Genomic DNA, 27,816 nt, shown 5'->3' with positions numbered 1-27,816 from the left:
TTGCCAACAAACATATGGCTTCGGATCATATTTGCAAAGGTTTCACTGTACTAAAGCTTTAGTATGTTCAGTGCAATGAAAATCATTTTCATGAAAAATATTCTCGGTAAAGGTTTTACTGTTTGATCAGTGAGTGGATTAGCAAATCGAATTAGTGTAGCCTAGAAAAGAAAAATAAGTACTATGAAGCTTGAAGTTAATATAGTTATGAAGATGAACAATTGATAGTTGAGATGTGTTTTGATAAATAGATGATGATAGTTCGGGTATGGAACTCGAAAAACAGAGATACTTCATGTGTGTATTAGACCCTTCACCCCGTAATAAACAAACAGAACAAACAAAATGTCGCGACCAGGTCTTCTTAAAAGCCTTTCTGATTCATAACAGTTATATGCCCACCCACTGACTGAACCAAGGACAACTTGCTACAACATGAAATCTACATTCGGTTTATAAACAAAGCTTCAAATGCTATGCTTCCAGCTAATAAATAGACACTCTTCTCGGCTGGGAGGGAGCAGCAGCAGCACAGTTTTTTCATAGGGCGGAAGGAAAGAGAAATCGCAAAATCATCTAAATGAGATGTTACAACTTCATGGCATGGAGTAGTTGTAGCTAAAATGATAGTTGGAACCTCAAGAACTGGGCATACTATCGATGAACCTTCTGTGAACTTCTTTTCTCTAATGAGATTTCTACTTGACCAATATTTTCTTAATTGGGAAGAGGCAGCAACCTGACTATCACTCCAAGTTGATGGCCAGATCCAAAAGACTTTCTACTTGGTGTATTGTGCGTTGCTTCTCCTGTTGTTTCAATCTACTCGCGACTGATTCTGGATCAAGTCCTTGTGTGTCTAATGATTCATTATGGTCAGATCGCACCTCCTTTAACAGTTCGTCCACCTCTCTGACAAAATCTACCCTCAAAAGCATATCGTCAGATTCCAAAGCTGGTCTTAGAGGACCTTGATGCTAACAAGAAATGCAGAGAGGGAAAGGAAAAACAAAATTTAGATGCTTTGACGTAATGAATGAACGAGCATATCCCACATATAAAAAGGTGAATGTAAATATCACACAGGTAAAATCAGGTTATGGATCTAACAGATTAATACTAGGAAGATAAACAGTCTATATTAATCAGAAAAGCAATCTGAAAGAGTAAAAATATACCGTGTCCATGTCGAAACCTGCAGGTACAAGAATACTGAATGGGTCCTCTCGAGGAAATGTATCAACCATACGTTTTTTACATGCCTTAAGCCATCCTTCATTGTCTAGTCCACCATCATGCATATTCAGAAGATCATTCAGTAGTCTCATGGCAGGAGTTGCTTCGCGCTTCAAAATCTCTGTCTAAATGCAAGGACAAAAGTTCAAGATCAAAAAAGAAAAAAAAAACAATAAGACAGACAGAGAGTGAGAAAAAAGAAAAGAAAAGAAACGGACCAGAAGAAAATAACTTGCTCAGTTTATCTATCTATCAACATGCAGATTACACGATAAGAGATAAAACACGAGTGCGTGACGAAGCCAGGAAAAGACTTGAGTAAAAAAAAAACCTACCATTTGAAATATAAAAACAAACTAAAAAGGAAGGACACGGTGAGAAATAAAAACAAAAGTAAGTCAAATTTACTTGCCAATTCGTCAAAGATCAATAAATGGGTAAGATGCTTAATAAAGCTGGATACTTACAATGACGGGCACTTTATCAAGGTGAGTTAACAACATAAAGGCTACTTTTGGTGGGCAGAGGGATACAACAGACATGGGAAGAAAGGAAAATAGTCGAAATTTCTTGAATTGATACTAAAGAAGTATGAGTTTTTGGTTAGCAGTGCTCCTACTGAAGCCAAGTTTTCACATACCTCAACTCGCCTGTACAAGAGATCAAGACTTCGAACTGCATCCTTCTCATCCTGGAAAGCACAACAAAGATATCTTACATGCATTAGAATTTTCTTTTGGTACTTTTCCTAAAGAGTTGGTTGTGGGGACTCACTAACATACCACATATGGACTTGCACAGAACTTAGAGGCTGCATATTCTTCTACTACACTAAAGCCTGAAAAAAGACTTATTCCCATTTCCGCACTGCCTATGCAACAGTACCATACTAATCAAAGATTGCACACTGCATATTAAGGTCTTTAAACACAAGAAGATGGAATCCAAAGTAATTGACAGAATTGTCAATGAAGTGACGAACAATACCTAATAGTAATATTGCATGAAATATCATGCATGTTGCACTTCAACATTTGATTGTCACAGTAACAACAGTAGCAACATACCCAGTGATCATTTATTGTTACAGCAAATCCTTCATATTTACTCATTTAAACAAAGCCATTTTATTTGGGGTAACCTTGTCTAGACTCTAAATTCAGTTCCAAATTTGCTACTGTGTGGGCATGCTAAAAGCAGCTGCCGCTTTTCCTTTTGGTAATTGAAACCAAAACATCTGAGTTCATGAAGTATAAAGAACCTGTAAAGGTGAATGTGACACTTACACTGACGACCAAAAGGCAAATCCGTTACAGGCAAAAGAAAAGGAAATAGAAAAGGATTGTTGAGGTATCATAGAAAGGTAAGATAAGCCGTAAAATGCTTACATCACGCCGAGCAAGATCAAGCCGACTCCATATGATCAATAGAACAAGTTCGTCGAGTTCACCTTTTTCTGCAGCTTCCATAATTTTCTGCACACAAGCATCAAAACACGATCCATACAAGAAACAATGTCCAATGAGAAAGCTATTACAAAATTGGAATTTGGAAGAAAAACAATCCCAAGGGCTTTGGTCTAGTTGTGAGAATGAAACACGTTATGTGTGGTTTAGGTGCATGTCACAGGTTTGAACCCTGTCATAAACAAAAGTTTGATTTTTAAGTGGAGAAAGGTAGAGTGGTGGGTCCATTATCCACTGTGTTCCTAACCTCAGTAATTTCTCAGTCATCAAAAGATATTTTTTTGGAATAGATAGATAGATGGATGTATGTCATAAGCAAGGGAATTAATAAGAAGATGTTCATGTCCTATATGTCACATCCAAGAAGCTAAACTTCTTGTATAAAAGATAGACAGATTTCACAAGCAAGAAGAGTTCTAAAGGCTAAATTAACAACACGATAGATAACCATAACTCGGGAAAGATGTCCCTGACGAGAAAGAAGGTTGCTGGGGATCAGTTCTGCAACTGACATAAGGAGAAAAGAGAAAAAACTATAGCTCCAAAACTGAACTCTTTGACTAATTTTCCCAAGGCCACCTGAATCCACAAGATCAATAAATTGATTGTGTATCTTTAAATTGGCAATTGACAAAAAAAACTACATCCTTGAGAAACGCAAAATTCAGCTTCTAACTCTCTTGGACGGGACATGAGGTAACAAGGGGAAGAAAAAGCTAAAAGATACCTTTTTGCTACCAATTTCTTACTAAGACATCGGTACGGCCAAAGAGAATAATTTCTTCTTAAAAAAGAAAAAAAAAAAAAGAAGAGAACGCAATTAGTGATGTTCTTGTTTTGAATTAACACCAGCTCCATAACAACTTTGACATTGTTAAGATTCTCCTTGGCTGGGTAAGTAAGCCGAATACTTAACAAGGTATAATATTAATGTTTTCATAAAGGCCGTAATTCCATTCTTCTAGAACACAAATACAGTTCACATCACATGGAGAACCCCATACACCTTGAGTATATTATCTATATCCAACCAGAAATAAATATACATTAGCAATAAGAGTTTGTTCACCTCTTCCACTTCTTCAGCTGATCTAATGAAGCTGGCAACCAATTTCTTGGCCTTCAGAAGCTCTTCTTCTGGATAATCTTTCAAGCGCAATCCAATTTCACGATATTCGTCTATCTTTTTCTCGTCTTCCTCTTCCTCCTGTTGACGTTGTCTATGAAATTCCTTAGTCCTTTCCCTTTGTTGTGCTTGCCATTCCTAATAACAGAAAACTTAGCACCAACGTTCAGAGCATGCTAACAACATTAACCTTTCCTTTTGCTTATACATTGCACCCTCTATAATAATATATAATCCATTACAGTATTACTCCATCCGTCTCAATTTATGTGAAGTGTTTGACTGGGCACAAAGTTCAAGAATGAAAGAGAGGTTTTGAAACTTTGGTCCAGAATAAGTTTTATAAAGCATTTCATTAAGGGTAAAAGAGCCAGTTTAGGGGTCGTTTGGTTGGAAACAAGTTATCCCGGAATTAGTTAGGGTGGGATAAAAATAACACTACAATCCTGAGATGAGTTATCCATGCAATTTATCCCAATCAAACATGGGATAAGCTCATCCTAAGATTAATCCCGGGATTAGTTATCCCTTATCCCTTTTACCAAACGAGTTAAAGTTGAATTATTACTCCACTTAATAGCAAGTTAAATTTACAATATATTTTACTTCAAAAAACTTGAGAAATCATTTGACAGGGTTTGGGCCATCATAAATCATAACCCTCTCATTCTTTTCTCAGGCGGATAGATTACTCCCGCTATCCCATATTACTTGTCCGTTTTTACTTTTACACGCCCTTTAAAAAATCATAAATAAGAAGCATACCTTTACTAATTTACCATTTTTAACTCTTTTTACTACACTCTATATTTATGTGTCTTATCCATCACTACCAAGATTAACAATGGAAGAAACATTTTTTGGAACTTTACAATTTTTATACTTTGAAAAAGAAATTAACATGAGGGAAAAAATGTGAAAAACTATATTAATTCTATCTTGGTTTTCTAAATTAACAAATAATATGTGACAGATATTTCCGGTAATGTGGACAATTAGTACGGGACGGAGGAACCCTTTTTTCAAGAATCAAACTAAGAAACTGGTAATCAATCAAATCAAGATAATGAAATTCATTGGTGATAGAGGGGAAAATATGGTCAAGAGAAAAAAAGACCCATAAACAAAAACAGAAAATAGTCAAAAACTAACATACATCATCATAATATTCCTTTGGAAGTCCATAAAGGTCTTGCTCCTCCTCTATCCCCTTGCACCTGTGCACTCCTGAAAATTTAGATTGTTTCAATCATTTTAAGCTAAAAAATGAAACGATTAAAAGAGAGGTGGCTGACCATACCTTTGGTGGATAGATATTTGATTGAAGTTGTAAAAGTACAAGTTGTTGAGAGATATGATGTTGAAGGAAATGAACGGGGGAAAGCAGCACCAGTGCATCCTAATCCCAAACCTATTGCCTCCATTTCTTGCTTGCCTTGGCTAATGGGTGATATCTACCTAAAAAAAAAAACCATAAATCCTAACCTTTTTTATAAAACCTTTTTCATTTTTATACCACGCTTCAATTGCTGTAATTTCACATATTTTCTTATTTACGAAAATAGTCATAAAGTAATTGATAAAGTTAATGTCACGTGATTAGGAGGTCATGGATTTAAATTTTAAAAATAGCATAAATACAAAATAAGGCTATGTACAATATACTCTTATGGTGGATCCTTTCCTGAACATCGCGCATTTTTTTTTCTTATTTACGAAAATAATTCTACTAAGTAATATATATGTGAAAGGTTTTGGTGGTATAACGGTATTGTCGTAAATATATGATGAAGGGTATTATTGGATATCAACATCAATCCAGTTATTTTGCTACCAAGGGTGCTTTCGTAATTATAAGTTTGAAACACACCCAGGCAGGTGTCTAAGTATACATGCCACGTGGGTCTAACTTTACCTTTTTGCCTTCTCCTCTGTGTGAAAGCATTATTATTATTGACTTCCCTATTTTTATCGACTTTGTTTCTCTTCTTGATAGTTTTTCTTCTTCCTAATTTTAGCTAAACTTTTGATTTGTCATATGCTCTGTTATATTTCTTTCAGTCTATTTCTGATTGTTTATGATTTCTTTTGCTGTATTTTTCTCGGTGAGTTTCAATTAAAATTTATTTTCTCCTCTTACTTGATATATATTTTAAAATGCTGCACATGCATGCATCTGTATTTTAGAGTTATGCATTTGTATTTTAGAGTTTTTTTCCTTCAAATTTCACAATTTTAGGTCTAAAAAAGTCCCTACTGTGTGCTGTATGTCATTCGGTTCTGGTTCTAGTGATTTTTTCTCTATTTTTGTTTTTTTTTTTTTCCTTTGCACCCATTATTATGGCAGAACTTTAGTGAATATCTGGCTATTCCTCTATTATCATGAATAGATTTTTGTTGGATTTCACATCCATGTGGGTAACGATATTCAATTTGCACATTAATGCACCTAGTGATAATGCCTAAATCAACTATTTTAAAAAAAATATTTTTTTCTTTGACAGATGGTCTACAACATACTTCTATCATTCAGCAATTTGGGAGGTCCTTTTTTGTTGTAAATTGTATTATATCCTTTGTTGGTATTATACATTTTCAATAATCAAATCGGAAAAAAAATCACATACGAACATGAGGTAAGTTATAGTCTTTGTGCAATTTGGAAACTTGTCTGCTTTTCTTTTGATCCAGATTGTTGTTTTGCCCCTTCTATGAGAAGATCAGTTGGCTACAGAAATGAGGCACGTCTTGATTAAGTTAAATGAAAGTTATGGATCAAGTATATTATTTAAAGTAAGGGCAACACTCACCATCTAAGATGCAATATGGTGATTGTTGAAGCTTGAAACTGTAGCACCGAAGCAAAAGCTATATTGCAAGTTACCGATAAGAAAATGGGTTACATTTATTGACCTAGAAAAGTTGATTTTGATTAAGCAATTTTTCTGCAATATTTTGGAGGTAGTAAAAAATCAAGAGATGGGACAACATTGGCATCATGAGGCCCTCTCGTACTGTGATAAAGCTTGGCCTGCTAACATTTCTGATGTTTGCTTTCTGGGATTATTAATAAGCCACAAGTGAAGGATCATATGATTTAAAAAGGTCAAATATATTGATAATTGACAAGACATTGATATTTGTGTAGTGACAATTCAATGCAAGAATAGACTACACATCTTGTTCTGTGTGATTTGTATTTTGTTGATATGCACCATTATTTATATTTGAGAAATTCATGTTATGCAGTCTAAGTGTTGCAACAAGCTGCGTTTACTTGAATTTCACGTCATGTTGAAATCATGATGACCTTTAATATCTGAAAAACTTATTTATATTTGAGAAATTCATGTTATACAGTCTAAGTGTTGCAACAAGCTGCGTTTACTTGAATTTCACATCATGTTGAAATCATGATGACCTTTAATATCTGAAAAACTTATTTTGTTACAGCTTAGTAACTGTCACTCATTGTGGGGAAATAAAAGGTAATGAAAGCTTTTGGAAATGCTGATTTCTTGAATGAACAGGAGTATAGATGAAGGAATGAACTGGAAGCTGGTGAAAGAAAGCATTAGCAACTTTGAAATATCAAAGATGATTGGAGAATGACGTTAAATTGAAGCATATGGATACTTTCTTGAAGTGCAATCATCATGGTAAAGAAATCAATGAGCAACTGAAGAGTAGTAAGAAGGTCAGTATTCTTATACCTATATCATCCTCTCTCTGAGAGCTTTCCTGCTATGTTTTCTTTTTCTAATGAAATCATTGAATGTTGATGGTTACTCTTCAATGATATCTTTTCTACATTTTACGTCGTATTCATTGATTTGGAATATGCCTTGAAGACTTTGGAATATTTCTTATCGAAGAATGGATTTATAGACAGATTTTGAGTTTTTTAGATGAATAATGCTGAAGAAATGATACAAAGAATTGGTATGACCCTTGATCAGCGTCAGTAACAAGTTGTGTTGGCTAAATATGGCCTTTTACCATACAGTTCCATAGTAGTGATATCACCTAAATTATATATATTGTCATTTATCTCATTCAAGATGATAAAATGAAGCAACTTCAGATGATAGTACTTTGGTATCTGCTTGATGTTGTGGAAGGAGAGAAAGATACTGAAATGATTTTAAGCTATATCTTTTTTCCAACCCATGATTAGGTACTCTTTTAACGCAGTTCTACCATGAATAATCTATAAATAAACACCTATCTCTAAATTATTCTGTGATGTAAATTAATAACCTTTTTTCTTCATAGCTGCAATTTTTTGGTAACTCCCTTTTGCCATATTCTTCTAGTTTTAGTCGATGCACTTGATGTTCTGATAATAGTTGCACTGATGAAACAAGGTAATCAAAATTACACTGTAGTAATGTTCCCTTAGGTTTAATAATAACTGCGCTTAATTTAGCTAAGTTTTGCCATTTGTCTGTGCGTATGATAGTTTCAAAAGTTTTGCAGGAAAGGCGAAAACTTGCTGAGAGAGTGATGATAACACGTCTTAGCCTTTACAACACACGGATGCAGGTATGCCACCTTGATTTTAGCTACTGATGATGTAAATATGCCGATCCTTCAAAAGTACGGCATTCATGAATTATATGTATCATTGTTCATAAGCAGTCTATTGGCATCATGCACTGCTTAGTCGGAGTCATTTCTGTCTAACAAATAGTGTGAATTTTTATTGTGTGTCTAACAAATGATGTTATTTAAAGCAACGGAGTACTAATCCCTGTTTTCTTTCTTTCACTTGTCTATATTATGTCATGGACAAGTGAAAATTTGTTATGCCTAGAAAGTGAAATTCTATCCATTTTCAACTGCAATGATGCTTAAAAAAGTTAACGAATGTTACCTGTTGCTTGCAGAAATGTGATCATACTAAATTATATAACAAAATATCTGATAAGAACGTGAAACTGGTGCGTGAACGACTCACTCAAACTATTATATGGCCATTTGAAGATGATGAGATTGTTGAAAGTTTGGATTGATTTATGTAGAGAAGTCTAGCTCTCTTTGGTGTTTCTGCGCTTCCTTTTTTACATTAGTCTTGATGATAGGCAGAATTATTCTCGGGTGTTTGTCAGTGGTTTAAAGTCGTAATTTAGCCCTGGATATGTGATTATATTCCCAACAAAAGGTTGTGGGAGGTGGACTAAGGTATAAAGTATATGAAAGGCAAATACATATAGGCTACATGCTTTGATCTATACATCATGCATGTGTGACCTCAACTTTCATTGTTTTGATGGGATGAAGTATGTACACTAGCAATTTTTTTATGAATCTTCCCTTTTAGCCTATATATGTATTCTTAATCATGTTAATATTAGTAGGCGTTTAATCACGAGAATTAAAATTTTTGAAGTTGAAGTTGTAGTTGGGGCTGTGTTTAGCCATGAATATAAATTTGAGTCGTTACTGAATTTTTGTGAGAGAAGTTAGAGCGAAAAAAGTGAAAACTTGTTTTCACTTTTTCAAATACAACTCCAAGTCATATTTGAAATTCTTATGGCCAAACACCATTTTTGAAATAAAGTGGAAAAGATTTTCGAAAAAAAGTTAAATCCACTTGCAATCAATGGCTTCTTTCCCTGTTTTCCTTTATTATTCACCATTGCTTTTACTTTTGAAGTTTGTATTATCACTAAGGGGTCGTTTGGTAGAGTGTATTGAAATGTTAATGTATGCATTAGTTTAATGTATATTAGTAGTACCTTATTTGGTATACTTTTTTATCCTATGCACTCTATTATGTATTGAGGTGTGTATTACTAATACCTCAAAATCCATGGCATTAGTAATGCAATGGATCTAATGCATGCATTAACATGCTTAAAGATCCTATTACCCCTCAAAAAAAAATTTGCATCATTTCCAACATATATATTGAGGGTATTATATAAAGAATTTTTATTTTTTTTAAGAAATTATGTAATTCATGTTTTTTTTAATACATTGAACCAAACACTGCATAAAAAAAAATACAAAGATAACTAATGCAAGCATAACAAACACAAGCATTACTAATACACCATATTTTGCATTAGTCTTATACACTCTACCAAAAAATCCCTAACTCCATTGAAAATATTAGTAGAGAGATTTTGCTATATTTTTAATTTTCTTATTGTCTCAGATCTCTCAAAGCTTTACAAAGCTTTACTTTGAAAAAGTAGTTTCTTTTGTTCACCACTACGTTTAATTGTTGTGTTTCTATGAAACAAGTTGTAATTAACAAGTTTGTTTTCTTCAAAGATTGCAGACTCCGTTTTTGGGTAAGCGGGGATTGATTCATCTGTTTTAAGAATATTTTTTTACAGGAAGTTTAGCTGTTTGAGCAGCACATCTTTCTTGCTTAGTTGTTTCTTAGCTTCTGGAATAATTACAAAAAACAGAATATATGAGAAAAGTGTAATAACTTTTTCATTTTTCGATATTGTGTTGAAGAAGTGGACTAGTTTCAACAATTGAATCAATCTTGAATTTTGTTGAAATAGTCTTTTCTTTTTCCTCTTTTGGTGATATGGTGTTGAAGAAGTAAAATAGTTTCAAGAATTGGGTCAAACTTCAATTTTGTTAGAAAACTTTTCATATCTCTTTTGGTGATACAATGTTGAAGAAGTAAAGTAATTTCAACAAGTGGATCAATCTTGAATTTTGTAGAAAAATCTTACTGCTGACTTTGTTTTATCCCTTTTCGGGTTTTATTTTGGCCAGAAAATGGTTTGACTTCTTTAAACTATTTTAAGAAAAGTTGAGAAAATTTCGAAATAATTTTAAGAAAATTTACAGAGTCAGCACTTGATTTTTAAGAAAAAATTTAAAAGAGTTTCAAAGGTCCAAAAACAGAAATAAACCTTTAAAACTAGAGATTTTAGGTAAGAGTTCAATTAACGCTCCTAAGAAGGTTTTTAAGGCACTTAGGAGCGTCCGTTTAAAACGGTTTTTCAAAAAGAAACTAACTTTACTAAAAAGTGGCTAATTTTGCAAGGACTTAATTTTATATATTATAAAAATATATATATTAAAAATATTCATTTAAACATTGAAAAATGACATTTATTTATTCAAAAAAGAGAAATTTTATTTGAATTAAACTAAGTTGTGATTTTTCGGACTCAAAGGGGAAAAACAAATTTTGCTTTCGTGGAAAAAGAAAAGATTATGAAATTATTTTTTTTATTATTAATTATTATAAACAAGTCCAATACAACACTTTTTGGAAAATAGGTGAAGAGCGTAAAAGTATCATATTAATCATGGAAAGTTAAAACCTATAAGAAAATTTATTTTCTTGATTTTGAAGAAAGTTATTTCAATCTAAAAGACAATTAGTCATAAGAACAAATGAAAAATACTATTTTTGAATGAAGCATTTAATTTTCAACAACGTGCTAACGAAAATCGATGGAGCGATTTAATCCATTTTTTAGGCAAGATGAATTAGGTAAGAAAATTATGAATCGACCAAAAGTCGTGATAAAAATAAAATGGTGACGCTTTTTGGGAGTTTTTCTAGATTTTAATTAGTTAGTGTGGAAATAAATACAAATAAGTAAGAATAGAAAATTGGGAAAAGGACACTCTATGACCTTTTTAAAAAATAATAGTCCAAGTTTGGACATTTGGGCATATAATGTCCAGTCGGGTAAACAAATGTCATTTTATGGTCATTTCCTAATCTTTTTCAATTTGGGTCATTTTGGTCCACGTAGTCCATATACAGTCCATCTACAATACTGATACAGTCTATATACAATACTGATACAATATTAACTTGGGCAATTCGGCCCTTTTAAAAATATTTCAATTATTTTTTCTATAAATTTTTTAATTGATCAAATATTCTATTTTTTTATTGTTTAAAAATAATAATTAAATTATATAAAAATGATATAATTATTAAATAGAATATGTATGTATATAAGATATATGTATAGAAATTGTATAGTTCTATCAAATATGTATATGTACAATATATATATATATATATATATATATATATATATATATATATATATAAAATATATATAGAAAGTGTATAAAAATTATATAATTGTTGTATAAAACGTGTGAAAAAAATATACAGTTATTATATAAATTATGTATCAAAACTAAATAATTTTCATATAAAATATTTATATGTATAAGATTTGTATAAAAAATGTATAGAATGTGTGTAAAAACAGTATAGAACAAGCCAATAAATTAAAATGGCTAGAAAGTGTAATTTAAATTTCATGGTCATTTCTATGAAATAGTTTAATTTGAAATGTCGTTTCTGTCCTTTCCCCTAAAAAATAAAGACTAAAAATGCCCTTTTGGACCATTGCTGGGCTGCCCAGCTCTTGGCTCCCATAAATTTCAGTCCACTATTTCAGTGTATATCATCTGTATACTATGGCCCTTCGTCCTTTGCATTTTTCTATTATATAGAAGAGGTAGTTTCGACCACCTCTTACGTAATTTCCAAAACACCCCTCTACTTCCATTTAATTACATATCATATCCCAATATATAATAATTTCATTGTTTCATTATAATGGTTTAAATATTTAATATATTCTATTAATTTATATTAATTAACTATAACTACATATTGGAAGTAAAAAAAATTATTTATTTAATTGACTATCATGTTCAAAACTAATTTGTTGCCACAACTCACAATAATTAATAACTTAAAATATTTAAAAGACATATATAAATTTCATTGACTCTCATTATTTTAGCAATGCCACATAAATTGAGATAAAAGAAAAAGTACAGCAAATCATAATAATTAACAACTCAAAATATTTAAAAGATATATAAAAATTTTAGTTTACTCTCAAAATTGTATCGAAGCCACATAAATTGGGACATAAGGAGTAAATATATTATTTGATAATTACATAAAAATTATTATAAATCACAATAATTAACAAGTTAAAATACTTTTTAAAAAATAAATAAAAGCTCTATTTAACTCTCAAAATTTTATCGGTGCAGCATAAATCATGACAAAATAAAAAATTATCTTAATTAATTGCAACTAAATATTTAAAATAAATCAATTTTATTATTTTAATTGACTTATAATAAAAAATTATCTTAATTAATTACAACTAAATATTTAAATTAAATCAATTTTATTATTTTATTTGACTTTTATATAGAAAATTAATTTTTTTGTTTTAGTAAATTTAAATTTTAAAATTATTTTTTTTCTTCTTATATAGAAATACTAATATTTAAACTTCATTTTAAATTTTTAAATTACAAAATTAATAAATTTAATTTAATAAAATAAATTTCTAATGAATAGTTTCATAGAATTTGTGTTGGGTCAATATGTATCAAGTTAAAAATATATATATATATATAGTAAAATTTTATTATTGTGAAAGATTAATATAATGCACTATCCAATAATGTTTAATAATATCATACTTTGCATATGCAAATATAGCATCCCGTATTTAATTAATATACTATTTCGATGAATTATCGATGATTACTATTGGATATGATAAAATTATATTAATTTTTATAGTATAACATAATCAATCGCTCTTAATTAATTATTATGAGTCATCTAGGTATTAAGAAAATAAATAATATTTAATGAAAAATAAAATAGACATAAAATGCGAAATTAACTCTTAATATTTTAAATTAAATTTTTGTCTTTCGAACGATGATTTTACTATATCACTCCTTATTAGAAGTCATTTATGTATTAGAAAAATAAGAAAAACAAAATGATCTGTCAACATAAAATATTTGATTGACTATCAAAATTATATTAGTGCCACATAAATTGAGACGGGATAGAAGAAGATATAAAACAACATATTATTTGAAAATGAAATAAAAAGTACTGTAAATAACAATAATTAACAAAAAAAATTTAAAAATTGACTGATTTCTGTTTCAGCTGCTTCAATCGTGATTTTAATGTACAGTGATGTTTAAAGAGGGTAAAATGACAGAATAAGATTTAAAGAGAATAAAATGTATGTAGTAAAGTGTGAGAAGAATAAAGCATAAGTAAATTTTATTACTATATTTTAAAGAAATTAAAGAAAAGAAGTATAAAGATTATTTGCAAAAGATTTTTACAAACTAATTTAAATATAAATAAAGTAAATTTAGGTACAAAAATGTGTATCTATCACAAATTTATTATCAAATACTTCGCATTTTCTTAACATTAGCAAATTTTTTACCAAATATGTGTAGCCATCTTTCTCAACCTTTTACAGCTCCTCAATATTAATTAACATTTCTCTGTTTTAAAAATAAAATAAGGAAAAGAAAATTCCAACTCTTCCTTCTCTATTAAAAAACAACACTCTTTTCTTGTGTTAAAAATAATAATTAAACAAAATAATAGCGAATCTAAGCTGTGTATTCTCTTTATCGGGTAAGTTTACATGATTCTTAATCTTTGCAATATTGAAAATCAATAATTTGCTAGATATTTGATTTAACCTATTTCATTATATTTACGCCTATTCTTTCTTTATATTTCTGATCGCAAAATTCAACAAGAAGGTTAAAAAAAGGTTTGAATTGTGATCCCCTCAGCTCAATCATACTAATGAAAATATTCTACTACTCAAACTTTCTACTCCAAGATAAATCCTAAAACTTAAAAATTGCAATCCATATGTTCTACTGTTGGGCCCATGACACGGGCCTTGCACTTCTAGTTTGTATATATACAGTGTATATATGACTGTATTTCAATCATTTATACACAACTTTAGTCCCCCAACTGTATCACCAGCTTTCTTTGCTCATTTTCAACGTATACCACCCGTATACCAGCCCTCACAATGCGTATATCGATGTATACCAATGCAAAAACAATCATCTTGGGGCTTGGTCTTGAGGTTTTGACTCGAGGAAGTGGGGGTTTGGCTCCCGAAATGAAAGGGGGAAGGTCCCGTTGATCCACGTAGTTCATTCATTGAAAAGAAAAGAAAAGATTAGTACGTGATGCAATGAAGATCAAACCTTGGATGGACAAATAGAACAAAGAAACACGTCTAATTATATGGTTTTAACATTTCATCCAAGGCCGACTCCATGGAGTGCATTCTTATCAAAGAAGATAAATTCTAGCAGGAACATGAATCACAAAAAGAAAATCATACAAAGTGAAACATGATCTCGAATTGAAGCCACAACATAATACTATGACTAATAATTAATTAATGCCACTTTGCATATAAAAAGAAAGGGTAATAAACTTAGTCATCACGCATAACAAACCAAATTAGATTAGAATGGCTACGTTAATAATATTTGAAAAGTCAAAGAGTGGGTTTTATAATTAAACATAAAGTCTTAGGCACTTTTTATTGAACCTAGCAGAGGGGAGCGACCAAAGTTAGGATATACTTCAAACAAGATAAGAACCCCTTCCTTTTTTTAGAATTCCAACAAAGAAAACAAAGAGAATATTTCAGATTAGATAACGCCTCATGCTTTCGGAGACTACAACGCAGAATAACATCGATAAGAGAACAATTTTACAGGCTCGAGTTTCCAGAGGAATAGTCGAATACGCATGCTAAAGTATGGGTTTGCATAATCGGAATCATTCCAACTTCTATACAAGCAATAAAATCAAGAAAATTTCATATTAATAAATCGTACACTATGAAGATTGACAGAAAGGAACTACCTTTTCTTGGGTAGCAAATGGAACAGGACGATCTCTAAGCGATCGAAATTCCATCAAAATTTAAATTGCTTCCGCCGGTGTTTCAATTTCAACTTGTCGAAATTTTAACTTTTCCCTAAAGAATCCTCTCCTTCACCTCTAACCCCAACATCTATTTATAGGAGAAGGAACTAGGGTTTTTGAATTTGAAATCAATGGATTTTAAATTCAAATTTGAGCTGGTTTTGAGAGATTTTTGAAATCCACAGTAAGATGAAAATCATTAATGGTCCTCGTACTTTGGAAAGAAAAGAGACGTTTGTTGACTCATCATTGTTGTACGCCGTTACGCACATCTGTTGTTGTTGCTGGCTATTGTTAATTTTTTATGTTTAACGTTGTTAGAGAAATTATAAGGCAGAAAAGGATTGGACCGGGTCGGACAGTGGTGGACTGATTATTGGAGTAGACTGATATTGTTTGTTGAAGCGTAAGGGATTGAGGGAATTGGGCCGACTGGGTGTGGGCCTGGGATGGACTAGTATTTGTTGAAATTAAAATTACTAAAATTTACACGTATACACTAACTAAAATTACCTAATTACATTATATACCAATTTACTAAAATATTTACACATATCCCAAATTATTTATATAAATCCCTTTACTTTCAACTTTCTCTCTCTTAAACATTATACATCTCACAATTCCAATATCTCTATTGTAATTTACTCCCCCATATGCTCCCACATAGATCCCTTTTCTTTTAACTTTCTCTCTTTTAATCATTACACATGTGAAACACTGATTTTGGCAAAAAAAGTAGTACAATATTTTTGAGGTATTCTTCTTCCTTCTCTGTACAATTATTTCTTGAAAATATTTATTTTTCTATGGTAATGTTGAGATCTTTGCTGAGATTTGGTGTTGGTTTTTCATATGGGGTTTATTCTGTTATTAAAATAATTGTGTTTGATCTTTAAATTTGATGTAAATATTTGAGCTTTTGCTTCAAGATTGAATTTTTATGTGTTTTCTGTTCTTGATTTTGTTGAATATATGATTTTTATTTTTTTCACTTTTGTTGAATTAGTCATATAGTTAGGTAAGTTACATTAATTTGATATTTTAGATCTAGAAAAATATGCCAAGTTCTTGGATCTTCTTTTGATGATTGGTGTGTTCTTGCAGATTTGATTGAACTCCATTTTTTATTATTTTGTGTTATTTTAGTTTTAGAAATATTTAGTTAGATTTACTTATTTACCTATTTGGAGACTCATGTAATTGGATAGATTTCAATAAATTCTGCTCTGAATATTGGAAGAAGATAGAATAATCTGTGGATTTTGTGTATTAGCTGCTTAGTCCTGCTTCATTTTTCGGTGTTATTGACTTGCTTTCAAGATGATGATGTTTGTGAAAATGGAGTTCTGTGGCGATCTTTATTTCTTTTTTGCTCCGCTAAAGGAAGTGGGAATGGAAGTAGTTGCCTCACAGAATCAGATTGAGCCGAATTCTGTGGTGGATAATGATTATAGTGATGAGGAGATTGATGTTGAGGAGTCTAACTTTGATGTTCATGATCAATTCTATTTGCTAAGCTTATATTCTATGGTAATTTGCTCTTTGATGTTTTGAAGAAGTGTTTGTTCTAAAGTTGGTTCGTTTGTTGCTGTTCCTGCTAAATATACGAATGTATAATATTTTATTATACTTGCCTGTCAGTGTATAATGTTCTTTGAGGTTTTGAAGAAGTGTTTGTTCTAACTTTTCATTATTACATTTGCTTCCTTTTTGTATAATATGTTAGCATACATTAAAGCCGATATATAATATAAAACTGTGTCATTCCAGTTAACTTACGAATGTATAATATGTTGTTATACATTCAAATCATTGTGTAATGAAAATTGTACCAATCCAGTAAACATTCGAATGTATAATATTTGATTATACATTCATTTATGTGTATAATGAAAATTGCCGCAGTGACAGAAATTGCATTTTTTTTGTTTTATTATTTTTAACATGTTTGTTTAATCCACTGACTCGGTTTAAAAAAATTTATGCAGCTATGTACTGATTTGTCGTAACAAAGACTGCAAGTGGGTGTTGAGGACGTCTTCTAGGAATGAATCGAAAATTAATGCTTATATGAGAAGTGGGTGTTGAAGGCGTCTTATCCTTATTCATACTCCTTATACAAATATTGTGGGTGTGTATATACTATGTAATTTGGCAACTATTATAGTAAATAGTTGTTGAAACGTAATGTGTATTACACAATTATATACATTAAACTTTCATATATATATATATAATGTATGATATACTATTATACAATATTAATATGCGTGATGTTTTATTGACAACAATGACTTTTAACTAACTACATGTATTATTTTTTGTTTAAAAAACATAAGAAATGGTAGACTTATGTAACATAATTCGTGATAATTTAAGTTGCCTTTTCCATTTTGTTTTATGTGTATGGTTATAAATTATACTTTCGTGTAAAGGTATGATACGTTCACAATGTATTTAATGTAAAAAATACATTAAAAGTATGTTAATAATGTATGATATAGTGTTATAGTTTATAAATATGTATGACGTTAGATACTTTCTATTAAGTCAGGAACGCTTAACAACATGTATGATGTTATGTGATACATATGTTTTAACGTATGAGACATTTGTTCAATGTATTATTAACTTATAACATAATTTACCTACTGTTAAAAATTCAATATGTTGATATACAGTAACACATTATTTTGTAATTTAATTTTATATGTAATATATAATAAAATATAAGGCAAACTCAATAACTACCAAACTATATTAGTAACATTACAATATAGTGTAAGTAATTGCACAATGTTTCTTTAGACGCTATATATGTATAATAAGATTAAGGACATCCAGAAAATGTGAATTAACATCCAAAAAGTAACATTGTAACCGTTTAACATCAACTACCAAATCAAGAATTAGTTGTTTCAATGCCGACTATTATAAAAAAAAATACTCTAAAGTAACAACTGCACTTTCATCAATTGTTTGGAGATAACTATTCCACGACCGATGAGAATCCTCATTATCACTCGTGTACCCACTTGCAGTCTTTGTTACGACAAATCAGTACATAGCTGCATAAATTTTTTTAAATTGAGTCAATAGATTAAACAAACATGTTAAAAATAATAAAATCAGAACAAAATGCAATTTATGTCATTGCGGCAGTTTTCATTATACACATAGACGAATGTATGATCAAATATTTTACATTCGAATATTTACTGGATTGACACAGTTTTCATTATACAATGATTTGAATGTATAACAACATACTATACATTCGTAAGTTTACTGGAATCGTACAGTTTCATTCCAAAAGCCACAGGTTATTCTATCTTCTTCTAATATTCAGAGTAGAATCTATTGAAATCTATCCAATTACATGAGCCTGCAAATAGGTAAACAAGTAAATCTAACTAAACATTTCTAGAACTGAAATAACACAAAATAATAAGTAAGTGGAGTTCAATCAAATATGCAAGAACATACCAATCATAAAAAGAAGCATAAATGTGCACAAATAAGAAAGAGTCTAAGATTTTCTTAGGCATCCCACTTTCTTTGAAGCTCAACAAAAATACTGTACAAGCTATTTCCAATAAAAATCCAAGAATTTGGCATAATTTTCTAGATCTAAAATATCAAAAAATCCAAAGCAAAAAATTAACCAAACCACAAAATTGTTTCTTCAACTCAACGTAAATCCTCACTCCATTGTTGTTTCTTATGACAATAAGAATTTCCTTCAACCACATATTTAACTTCTATTTTTTTCGTACTTCGTCGTTATCCTATTCCATGGCGATCGTAGAAACTAATTTCAAGAAAGTAATACCTTCCGAAACAATTGTTGCGTCACTTTTGTATGATCCATAACTTATTTTTTACTCCCAAATTTCAGCATTTCGCAGTAATATGGGGATATTCATATTGATTTAAGTAGTATTAAAAAAAACGTATGTAGAAGAAATTTATTGCTTTTTCCTTTCCAAATCTTGAATCCAAGATTACAAAAAAAAAATTGAACTTTCAGAAAAGTTTTGAAATTCAATATCAAGATACTACTTTTATCCAGAAAAGAGTTAAAGTTGCCCAATTATTACCTTCAATTAAGGAACTTTAAAATAAGTAATTATTTCAATTACCTTAAATTTAGGATTAGCTGTTACATCATACATTCGACCAATGTATAATACGTGACCAAATGTATGAGTATGTTTGCAAAAAAAGGGAGAGAAAAAACAAGAAGAGATTTTGTGTAATTATTTTCATTGTTTACGGGATTTATGTTGTTTACACTTAAAATTAAAAGGGAGGTTGATTTGGGTTGGTGGAAAGGGTTGACCCAATTTAAAAGGAATGAGAGGTTATTTTATGTTAATGAAATAGTCTTAATGAAATGAATTCAGATAAAGTCGAGATGAAACTATCTTTTAACGAATTCCTCAAATTTAATAATTTTAAAATAAATATGTAATGGAACACAATTTTATTTTATTTCTTTTTTCAATAATAATAATAATAATAAATAAAAATAAAAATTAAGTAACTAATTATGTCATTAATTTCTTATTTTCAATCAATAGTAGTAGAATATTTGCAATCTGATCAAAGACTTTTCACTTTGAATAAATTTTAAAGCATTTTTTAACTGATATTTATATAATCATGTATAATTGAACACGAAATATATCAATTTCACCTAAATTCAAAAGGTAGGGTTGAAATTTATTTCAAAATAACTAAACATAAATATTTTAAAACTATTTAAAATTGAGAAATTCAGAAACCAATTTGAAATGTGGAGGGCAAAAATTAGGTTTCAACAACTGTCCCATCCCTTTGCTTAGGGTGTATGCAAGTAATCCTGGGCAAAGGGAGTTTGACGTTCCTAATTTTGTCCGACCACAGATTTATCTCTCGAAAAAGATTGGTTTTCGCACGATTATATTTGTAGAGTTAAGGACAGACCCCGGTATCGAGTTTTTACATATCTCAGGTTATATGAGAATTCAGGCTACTTGTAGTTCATAAAGCTTGATTTTAAAGCACGACTTTCAAAGAATTCACAAGCTATTTCGAGTTTCGAATTTTGGTGAAACCGAAAAGCTAGGGGATAAGAGGATTGAGGGAAGGTTGAAATGCAGTCGAGTTTTCTACATAGAGCCAGCCTACATATCCCAATGATTCAGGAAATCAGTTGCTTGTAGTTCGATTCAATCGGTAGAAAAGATAGTCTTTTATTTCAGAAAATCTTTGGCTTAGGAATGAATGACAAATATATCGAGTTATGAAAAAGAGGCTTGCATTTATCTTAATCACGAATGTGGGGCCCTTTACACCCGCAACTAAGAGCTACATGGACATAATTTCCAAAGCTCTAAGATTGTTGTTACTTGATTTTCAAAGAAGGGAAAGACTACCTCTGGTGCGAGTTTAGAATTTGCCCCAGAGGTGAAACTGAGACCAAAAATATCCTGAATACCCACATGCCTTCTAATAGGGGTGTGGTTTGATGGTGGTGAAAGTCGTCCTTTATCTCGCGTCCGAAGAGTTTGAATCCCTCTTCAGACTACATCCCAGTTTACTGCTAAGAAAAAGTTTCACGCTGTGCTGCGTCCTTTTTGGAGTCATCCACAACTGTGGTTTCGATTTGAGAATTTCATCCTTTTGGATGCTCTCGACAACAACCCAAACAAATGGTTAGTTATAAATGTAGCATTACATAAACGTCAATTGGTGCAAACCATTTTGACCATGCTATGCAGAGATAGTCGAACCTGTTCTGAAAATATTGTGTCACTTTGAACGGGGTGACAACCCAACATGCGTCAGTAAAAAAATGAATGACTTATCTTGAATGTAACATATCACTTCAAACGAAGTGATGATCCAACGTGTCTCATTGAAGAACGGATGACCCATTTAAATACAACATGCCATTTTAAATGGAGTGATGGTCCAACATGTCCCATTGAAGGGCGGACGATCCATCTTGAATATAACATGCAACTTTGAATGGAGTGACGGTCCAACGTGTCTCATTAAAGGGCGGACGACCCACTTTAACTATAACATGCCACTTTAAATGGAGTGACGGTCCAACATATCTCATTGAAGGGCGGACGACCCACTTTGAATATAACATGCCACTTTGAATGGAGTGATGGTCCAACATGTCTCATTGAAGGGCAGACGACCCACTTTGAATATAACATGCCACTTTGAATGGTGTAACGGTCCAACATGTCTCATTGAAAGGCGGACGATCCATCTTGAATATAACATATCACTTGAATGGGGTGACAACCCAACGTGTCTCATTGAAAGACGGACGACCAATGTTGAATGTAAGATGACCCAATGAGTCTCATTAAAAGGCGGACGACCAATGTTGGATGTAATATGTCACTTGAACGGGGTGATGACCCAACGCGTCTCATTGAAAGGTGGATGACCAATGTTGAATGTAATATGTCACTTGAATGGGGTGACGACCTAACATATCTCATTGAAAGGCGGACGACCAATGTCGAATATAACATATCACTTGAATGGGGTGATGGATTTTTGTTAACATTAGCTGAAGCTTCTTCAAGCGTTATCACCTTATTGTCAATCAGATCCTGAATTTTGTGCTTGAGAGTGATACATTTCTCTGTATCATGTCCAACAACTCCAGAGTGGTAGGCACATCGTTTGCTTGGATCATACCAATTAGCAGAAGTGTTCACAGGCTTTGGTTACACTGGATGAAGTAGTTTTGCGTCTTTCAACCTTTCAAAAAGCTGAGTAAGAGATTCCGCCAATTGCGTGAAAATTCTGGGAGGCTTCCTTTTATGATTAGCACGAGGAGCATTATTTTGAAAGCTTTGTTGTGGAGGTTGAGCATGATATGTCGCTTGCACGCTAAAAACTAGTTAATGAGCACATCGAGCATTAGGTTGATATCGAGGAGGTTGTTTGTAATTGGAATTCTTGAGTCATTACTCTCATGACTTCCTTCTCTTTTTTCTTCCCAATTCTGTAAGAGCTTGTCTGGGAGCCCTTATGAGTTGATTGTAGCTCTGTCAAATTTATTATCCTTCCTATCTTAAGGCCATCCTCAATTATTTCTCCAGTCTTGACAATTTCAATAAATGTTTTTCAGCTATTGTTACCATGCGATTAAAATATTCTGGATTTAGCACATAGATGAAGTAACTAATCATTTCAGCTTCTTCCATGGAAAGATGTATCCTGGTCGCTTCTTTTCTCCAGCGTATGGCATATTCATAAAAATTCTCATTTAATCTCTGTTGCAGCTTTGTGATAGAGATCCTGTCAGGAATGATATCGACGTGAAACTTGTAGTGATCCCAAGTGCGCCACTTAGTCACATCTTGCTTGGCAGACCATTCTAGAGCCTTTCCACTCAAGCTTTGACTAAATAGCTTGACCCGTACTCTTTCATTCTTGCCCACACCAATTTACTTTTCATAATAAGTTTTCAAGTGAAAGAACGGATTTTCGGACCCATCAAACTTTTCAAACTTTGGGATTTTATAACTAAGAGGCAACTCAATCTCGAGAAAGGCACACAACTCTTCATACTTCACACTTTGGTTATTCCCAAGCCCCTGAAGGCTTCTCACTGCATGTTTCAAGACCTTAATCCTTTTGTTCACCATCTCATCAGAGCACACTCTCGGATCATTCTCTATTTTAACATAATGATTAGCATTTAAGAAGGAATAACCTTGGATTTTGTGTCACTAACGGAGCGGCAACATAGGTGTACACTGGCAGAGTATGGTATGGAAAGGGTATGTTCTGAACCTTTGGAGGATCAAATGTGTACCCAGAAGGGGCATTCTGAGAAATATGGGCAAAACGACTTTCATGATCAACTCCTTCTGGCATTGGAAACATAAGTCTCTTTTGCCAAACATTAGGAGGCACAGTCATGTTTGGAGGAGTTTGAGAAGGTGTTCTACTTTGCATCACCATAAGCCTTAGCTTGGCAATTTGCTACTCCAAACCGGCAGCGAGCTCTGGGGTTATTTCCCTTCCTATCGAGGCACTTGGGTCCATTACCACAGAAAAGGTAGGAACTGATTCAGATAAAGTATTTGTGTTAATAAAACTAGAATCCATAGTTGAACGAGTCCTTCTGTTAGCCCAAGCAAGAACTGATGAATCTATAGTTGCCTTCTTGACTTTAAACCGCATGAAATATTAATATTCTGCCAGCGATTACTTTGTCGTTATGAAGCGAGCAAGTTTTGACTACCAATACAAATCAGCCTTTCTCTAAAAGGAAAGAAAAACACTCAAAAAGTAAAAAGTTAGTTCATGATCGTGATGATTGATCAAAGTAATATACGAAACAAATGATATATATTTGACTTGAAATAGACTAAGTCCAGAATTTGAAGATAAGGACACTTAAGAAAGTGGCTGAATGATCAGAACTTCGATCATTTGGCGGATCTTAAATTTGATGGAAAAAATTAGAACTTCGAACATGATGAACTAAGTGATTTAAAAAATTGAATATTAACGGATAAACATCCTAAGAAGGATTATTTAAAAATCTTTAAAAACATCGTAGTTTTTCATCAACAGAATGTCTGGATAGCTCTGACTACAATCAAATACAAAAAAAAATGAGTTGTAAGGACAACGTGATCAATGTGAATTGGATAATAACCTAATGAAATTTGAACAAAATTGGGTAAATTGGAAGGAATTTTATCAATGAACTTCTAAGGGTGTTTTGGAAGGTTCAAATTTTGAGTTTTATATGCCTATTAACGCTCTAGGATTTCGAAATAGGAATAATGGACTAGTCTTATTTCTAGCCAAACGTATGTTCTTTAAACACAGATAAGCAAAACAATAAAACACTTTAGCACATAAACAATCATTACGCGACCTAGCATACGTGGGAGCTTTCAAGCCAAAGGTAAGTCCAACGTTAACTATCAAATCGAGATTCCGATAAATTAATTCAACACATAAATATGATTCATCTGTAATTGACTCGGGGTCAATAGACGCAGGGCAAGTTTTCTAATGGGCTAAATACTCCCTCAAGTATTGGGCCGTTCTAGGCTTATGCCTAAAATAGAATTTTGGTTTCGCTCAATCCTAGGTGTCTAGAGTGGGTTTGAACCAGGTTCCCAAGCGGATGACTTGAGTTTGGAAATACGAACAACCATCAGATGCCTCACGTGCTAATAAACCATCATATTTCCAACACTTTATTCGGAGTTGAACAACATGGGTCGGGATATCCACGAAATTCCAAAACAATTTAATAAATCAATGCGGGATTATGCTATGAGATGCAATAATTAAATTCCACAAGATCGAAACATATAAACACGTAAGTGAGTAAACAATTAATCTAAAGATGAAATCAAACATTTGGTTAGAACCTAGTTAAAATCCCCAGTGGAGTTGCTATTTCTGTTTTATCCCTTTTAGGATTTCATTTTGGCGAGAAAATGGTTTGACTTCTTTAAACTATTTCAAGAAAAGTTGAGAAATTTTTGAAATAATTTTAAGAAAATTTACAGAGGCGCCACTTAATTTTTATAGAAATTTTTTTAAAAAGTTTCAAAAACAGAAATAAACCTTTAAAACTAGAGATTCCGGGTAAGGGTTCAATTAACGCCCTAAGAAGGTTTTTAAGGCACTTAGGAGTGCCCATTTAAAACGGCTTACCAAAAAGAAACTAACTTGACTAAGAAGTGGCTAATTTTGCAAAAATTTAATTTTATATATTATAAAAATATATATATTAAAAACATTCATTTAAACATTGAAAAATAACATTTATTTATTCAAAAGAGAAAATTCTATTTGAATTAAACTAAGTTGTGATTTCAGACTCAAAAGAGAAAAACGAATTTTGCTTTCGTGGAGAGAGAAAAGATTATGAAATGATTTTTTTATTATTAATTATTATAAACAAGTCCAATATAACACTTTTTGGGAAATAGGTGAAGAGCGTAAAAGGTATCATATTAATCATGGAAAATTAAAACTTATAAGAAAATTTAGTTGCTTCATTTTGAAGAAAGTTATTTCAATCCAAATAGACAATTAGTCATACGAACAAATGAAAAATACTATTTTTGAATAAAGCATTTAATTTTCAACAACGTGCTAACGAAAATCGATGGAGCCGATTTAATCCATTTTTTACGCAAGATGAATTAGGTAAGAAAATAACGAATCGACCAAAAGCCGTGATAAAAATAAAATGGTGACGCTTTTTGGGAGTTTATCTAGATTAATTAGTTAGTGTCCAAATAAATACAAATAAGTAAGAATAGAAAATAAAGAGAGTAAAAATTGGGCCCTTTTGGACCATTGTTGGGCTGCCCAGCTCTTGGGCCATAAATTTCAGTGTATATCATCCGTATACTATGGTCCTTCATCCTTTGCGTTTTTGTATATATACAGTGTATATATGACTGTATTTCAGTCATTTATATACATCTTTAGTCCCCCAACTGTATCACCAGCTTCCTTTGCTCATTTTCAACGTATACCACCCGTATACCAGCCCTCACACTGCGTATATCGCTGTATACCAATGCAAAAACAATCATCTTGGGACTTGGTCTTGAGGTTTTGACTCAAGGAAGTGAGGGTTTGGCCCCCGAAATGCAAGGGGGAGGGTCCCGTTGATCCACGTAATTCATGCATTGCAAAGAAAATCTCAACTCTTCCTTCTCTATTAAAAAACAACACTCTTTTCTTGAGTTAAAAATAATAATTAAGCAAAATAATAGCAAATTTAAGCTGTGTATTCTCTTTATCGGGTAAGTTTACATGATTCTTAATCTTTGCGATATTGAAAATCAATAATCTGCTAGATATTTGATTTAAGCTATTTCATCATATTTACGCCTATTCTTTCTTTATATTTCTGATCGCAAAATTCAACAAGAAGGTTAAAAAAAGGTTTGAATTGTGATCCCCTCAGCTCAATCATACTAATGAAAATATTCTACTACTCAAACTTTTTACTCCAAGATAAATCCTAAAACTTAAAAATTCCAATACACATGTTCTTACTGTTGGGCCCGTGACACGGGCCTTGCACTTCTAGTTTGTATATATACAGTGTATATATGACTGTATTTCAATCATTTATACACAACTTTAGTCCCCCAACTGTATCACCAGCTTCCTTTGCTCATTTTCAACGTATACCACCAGTATACCAGTCCTCACAATGCGTATATTGATGTATACCAATGCAAAAACAATCATCTTGGGACTTGGTATTGAGGTTTTGACTCTAGGAAGTGGGGGTTTGGTCCCCGAAATGAAAGGGGGAGGTCCTGTTGATCCACGTAGTTCATTCATTGCAAAGAAAAGAAAAGATTAGTACGTGATGCAATGAAGATCAAACCTTGGATGGACAAATAGAACAAAGAAACACATCTAATTATATGGTTTTAACATTCTGTCCAAGACAGCCTTCATGGAGTGCATTCTCATCAAAGAAGATAAACTCTAGCATGAACATGAATCACAAAAAAGAAAATCATACAAAGTGAAACATGATCTCGGATTGAAGCCACGACACAATACTATGACTAATAATTAATTAATGTCACTTTGCATATAAAAAGAAAGGGTAATAAAGTTAGTCATCACGCATAACAAACCAAATTAGAAAGCATGGCTATGTTAATAATATTTGGAAAGTCAAAAGGGGGTTTTATAATTAAACATAAAGTCTTAGGCATTTTTTATTGAACCTAGAAGAGGGGAGCGACCAAAGGATACACTTCAAACAAGATAAGAACCCCTTCCTTTTTTTTTTTTTAGAATTTCAACAAAGAAAACAAAGAGAATATTCCAGATTAGATAACGTCTCATGCTTACAGCGACTACAAGGCAGAATAACATCGATAAGAGAACAATTTTACAGGCTCGAGTTTCCAGAGAAATAGTCGAATAAGCATGCTAAAGTATGGGTTTGCATAGTCGGAATCATTCCAACTTCTAGGCAAACAATAAAATCAAGAAAATTTCATATTAATAAATCGTGCATTATGAAGATTGATAGAAAGGAACTACCTTTTCCTGGGCAGTGAACGGAACAGGACGAGCTCTAAACGATCGAAATTCCATCGAAATTTATATTGGTTCCACCGGTGTTTCAATTTCAACTTGTCAAAATTTCAACTTTTCATCGGGATTGATTTTTCGAT

At 32.0% G+C, this 27,816-nt stretch overlaps 2 protein-coding genes across 4 annotated transcripts; one reads left to right on the top strand and one right to left on the bottom strand.

Annotated features, from left to right (window-relative positions):
• Positions 1 to 221: 221 nt before the first annotated feature.
• LOC107842500 (protein PALE CRESS, chloroplastic) lies at positions 222 to 5,307 on the bottom strand. Of its 2 annotated transcripts, none has more exons than XM_016686380.2 (7): positions 5,129 to 5,307; positions 4,985 to 5,045; positions 3,772 to 3,966; positions 2,625 to 2,711; positions 1,877 to 1,927; positions 1,179 to 1,361; positions 222 to 977 (listed from the first exon to the last, which is right to left on the bottom strand). In XM_016686380.2, the coding sequence occupies exons 1-7, from the start codon at positions 5,224 to 5,226 to the stop codon at positions 747 to 749; spliced, it is 906 nt and encodes a 301-aa protein (XP_016541866.1). In that variant the 5' UTR covers positions 5,227 to 5,307; the 3' UTR covers positions 222 to 746. The 2 variants fall into 2 exon arrangements, with proteins under 2 accessions (XP_016541866.1, XP_016541865.1); XM_016686379.2 differs by having other exon boundaries at positions 4,985 to 5,055; positions 5,129 to 5,305.
• A 481-nt stretch (positions 5,308 to 5,788) lies between these two features.
• On the top strand, positions 5,789 to 9,702 carry LOC124887288 (chaperonin-like RbcX protein 2, chloroplastic). Of its 2 annotated transcripts, none has more exons than XR_007044686.1 (5): positions 5,789 to 6,242; positions 6,333 to 6,464; positions 7,359 to 7,525; positions 8,308 to 8,373; positions 8,718 to 9,702. XR_007044686.1 is itself a non-coding variant. In XM_047396710.1 (5 exons), exons 3-5 carry the CDS (start codon positions 7,457 to 7,459, stop codon positions 8,841 to 8,843), a joined length of 261 nt encoding a protein of 86 aa, XP_047252666.1. In that variant the 5' UTR covers positions 5,789 to 5,933; positions 6,333 to 6,464; positions 7,359 to 7,456; the 3' UTR covers positions 8,844 to 9,702. The 2 variants fall into 2 exon arrangements, 1 of the variants encoding a protein (XP_047252666.1); XM_047396710.1 differs by having other exon boundaries at positions 5,789 to 5,933.
• Positions 9,703 to 27,816: the final 18,114 nt, after the last annotated feature.

Source organism: Capsicum annuum, chromosome 9 (genome assembly GCF_002878395.1).
Source record: "Capsicum annuum cultivar UCD-10X-F1 chromosome 9, UCD10Xv1.1, whole genome shotgun sequence".
Classification (NCBI taxonomy): domain Eukaryota; kingdom Viridiplantae; phylum Streptophyta; class Magnoliopsida; order Solanales; family Solanaceae; genus Capsicum; species Capsicum annuum.
The sequence above is the reverse complement of the archived record's forward strand: the minus strand, read 5'-3'. Positions and strand labels throughout refer to the sequence as shown.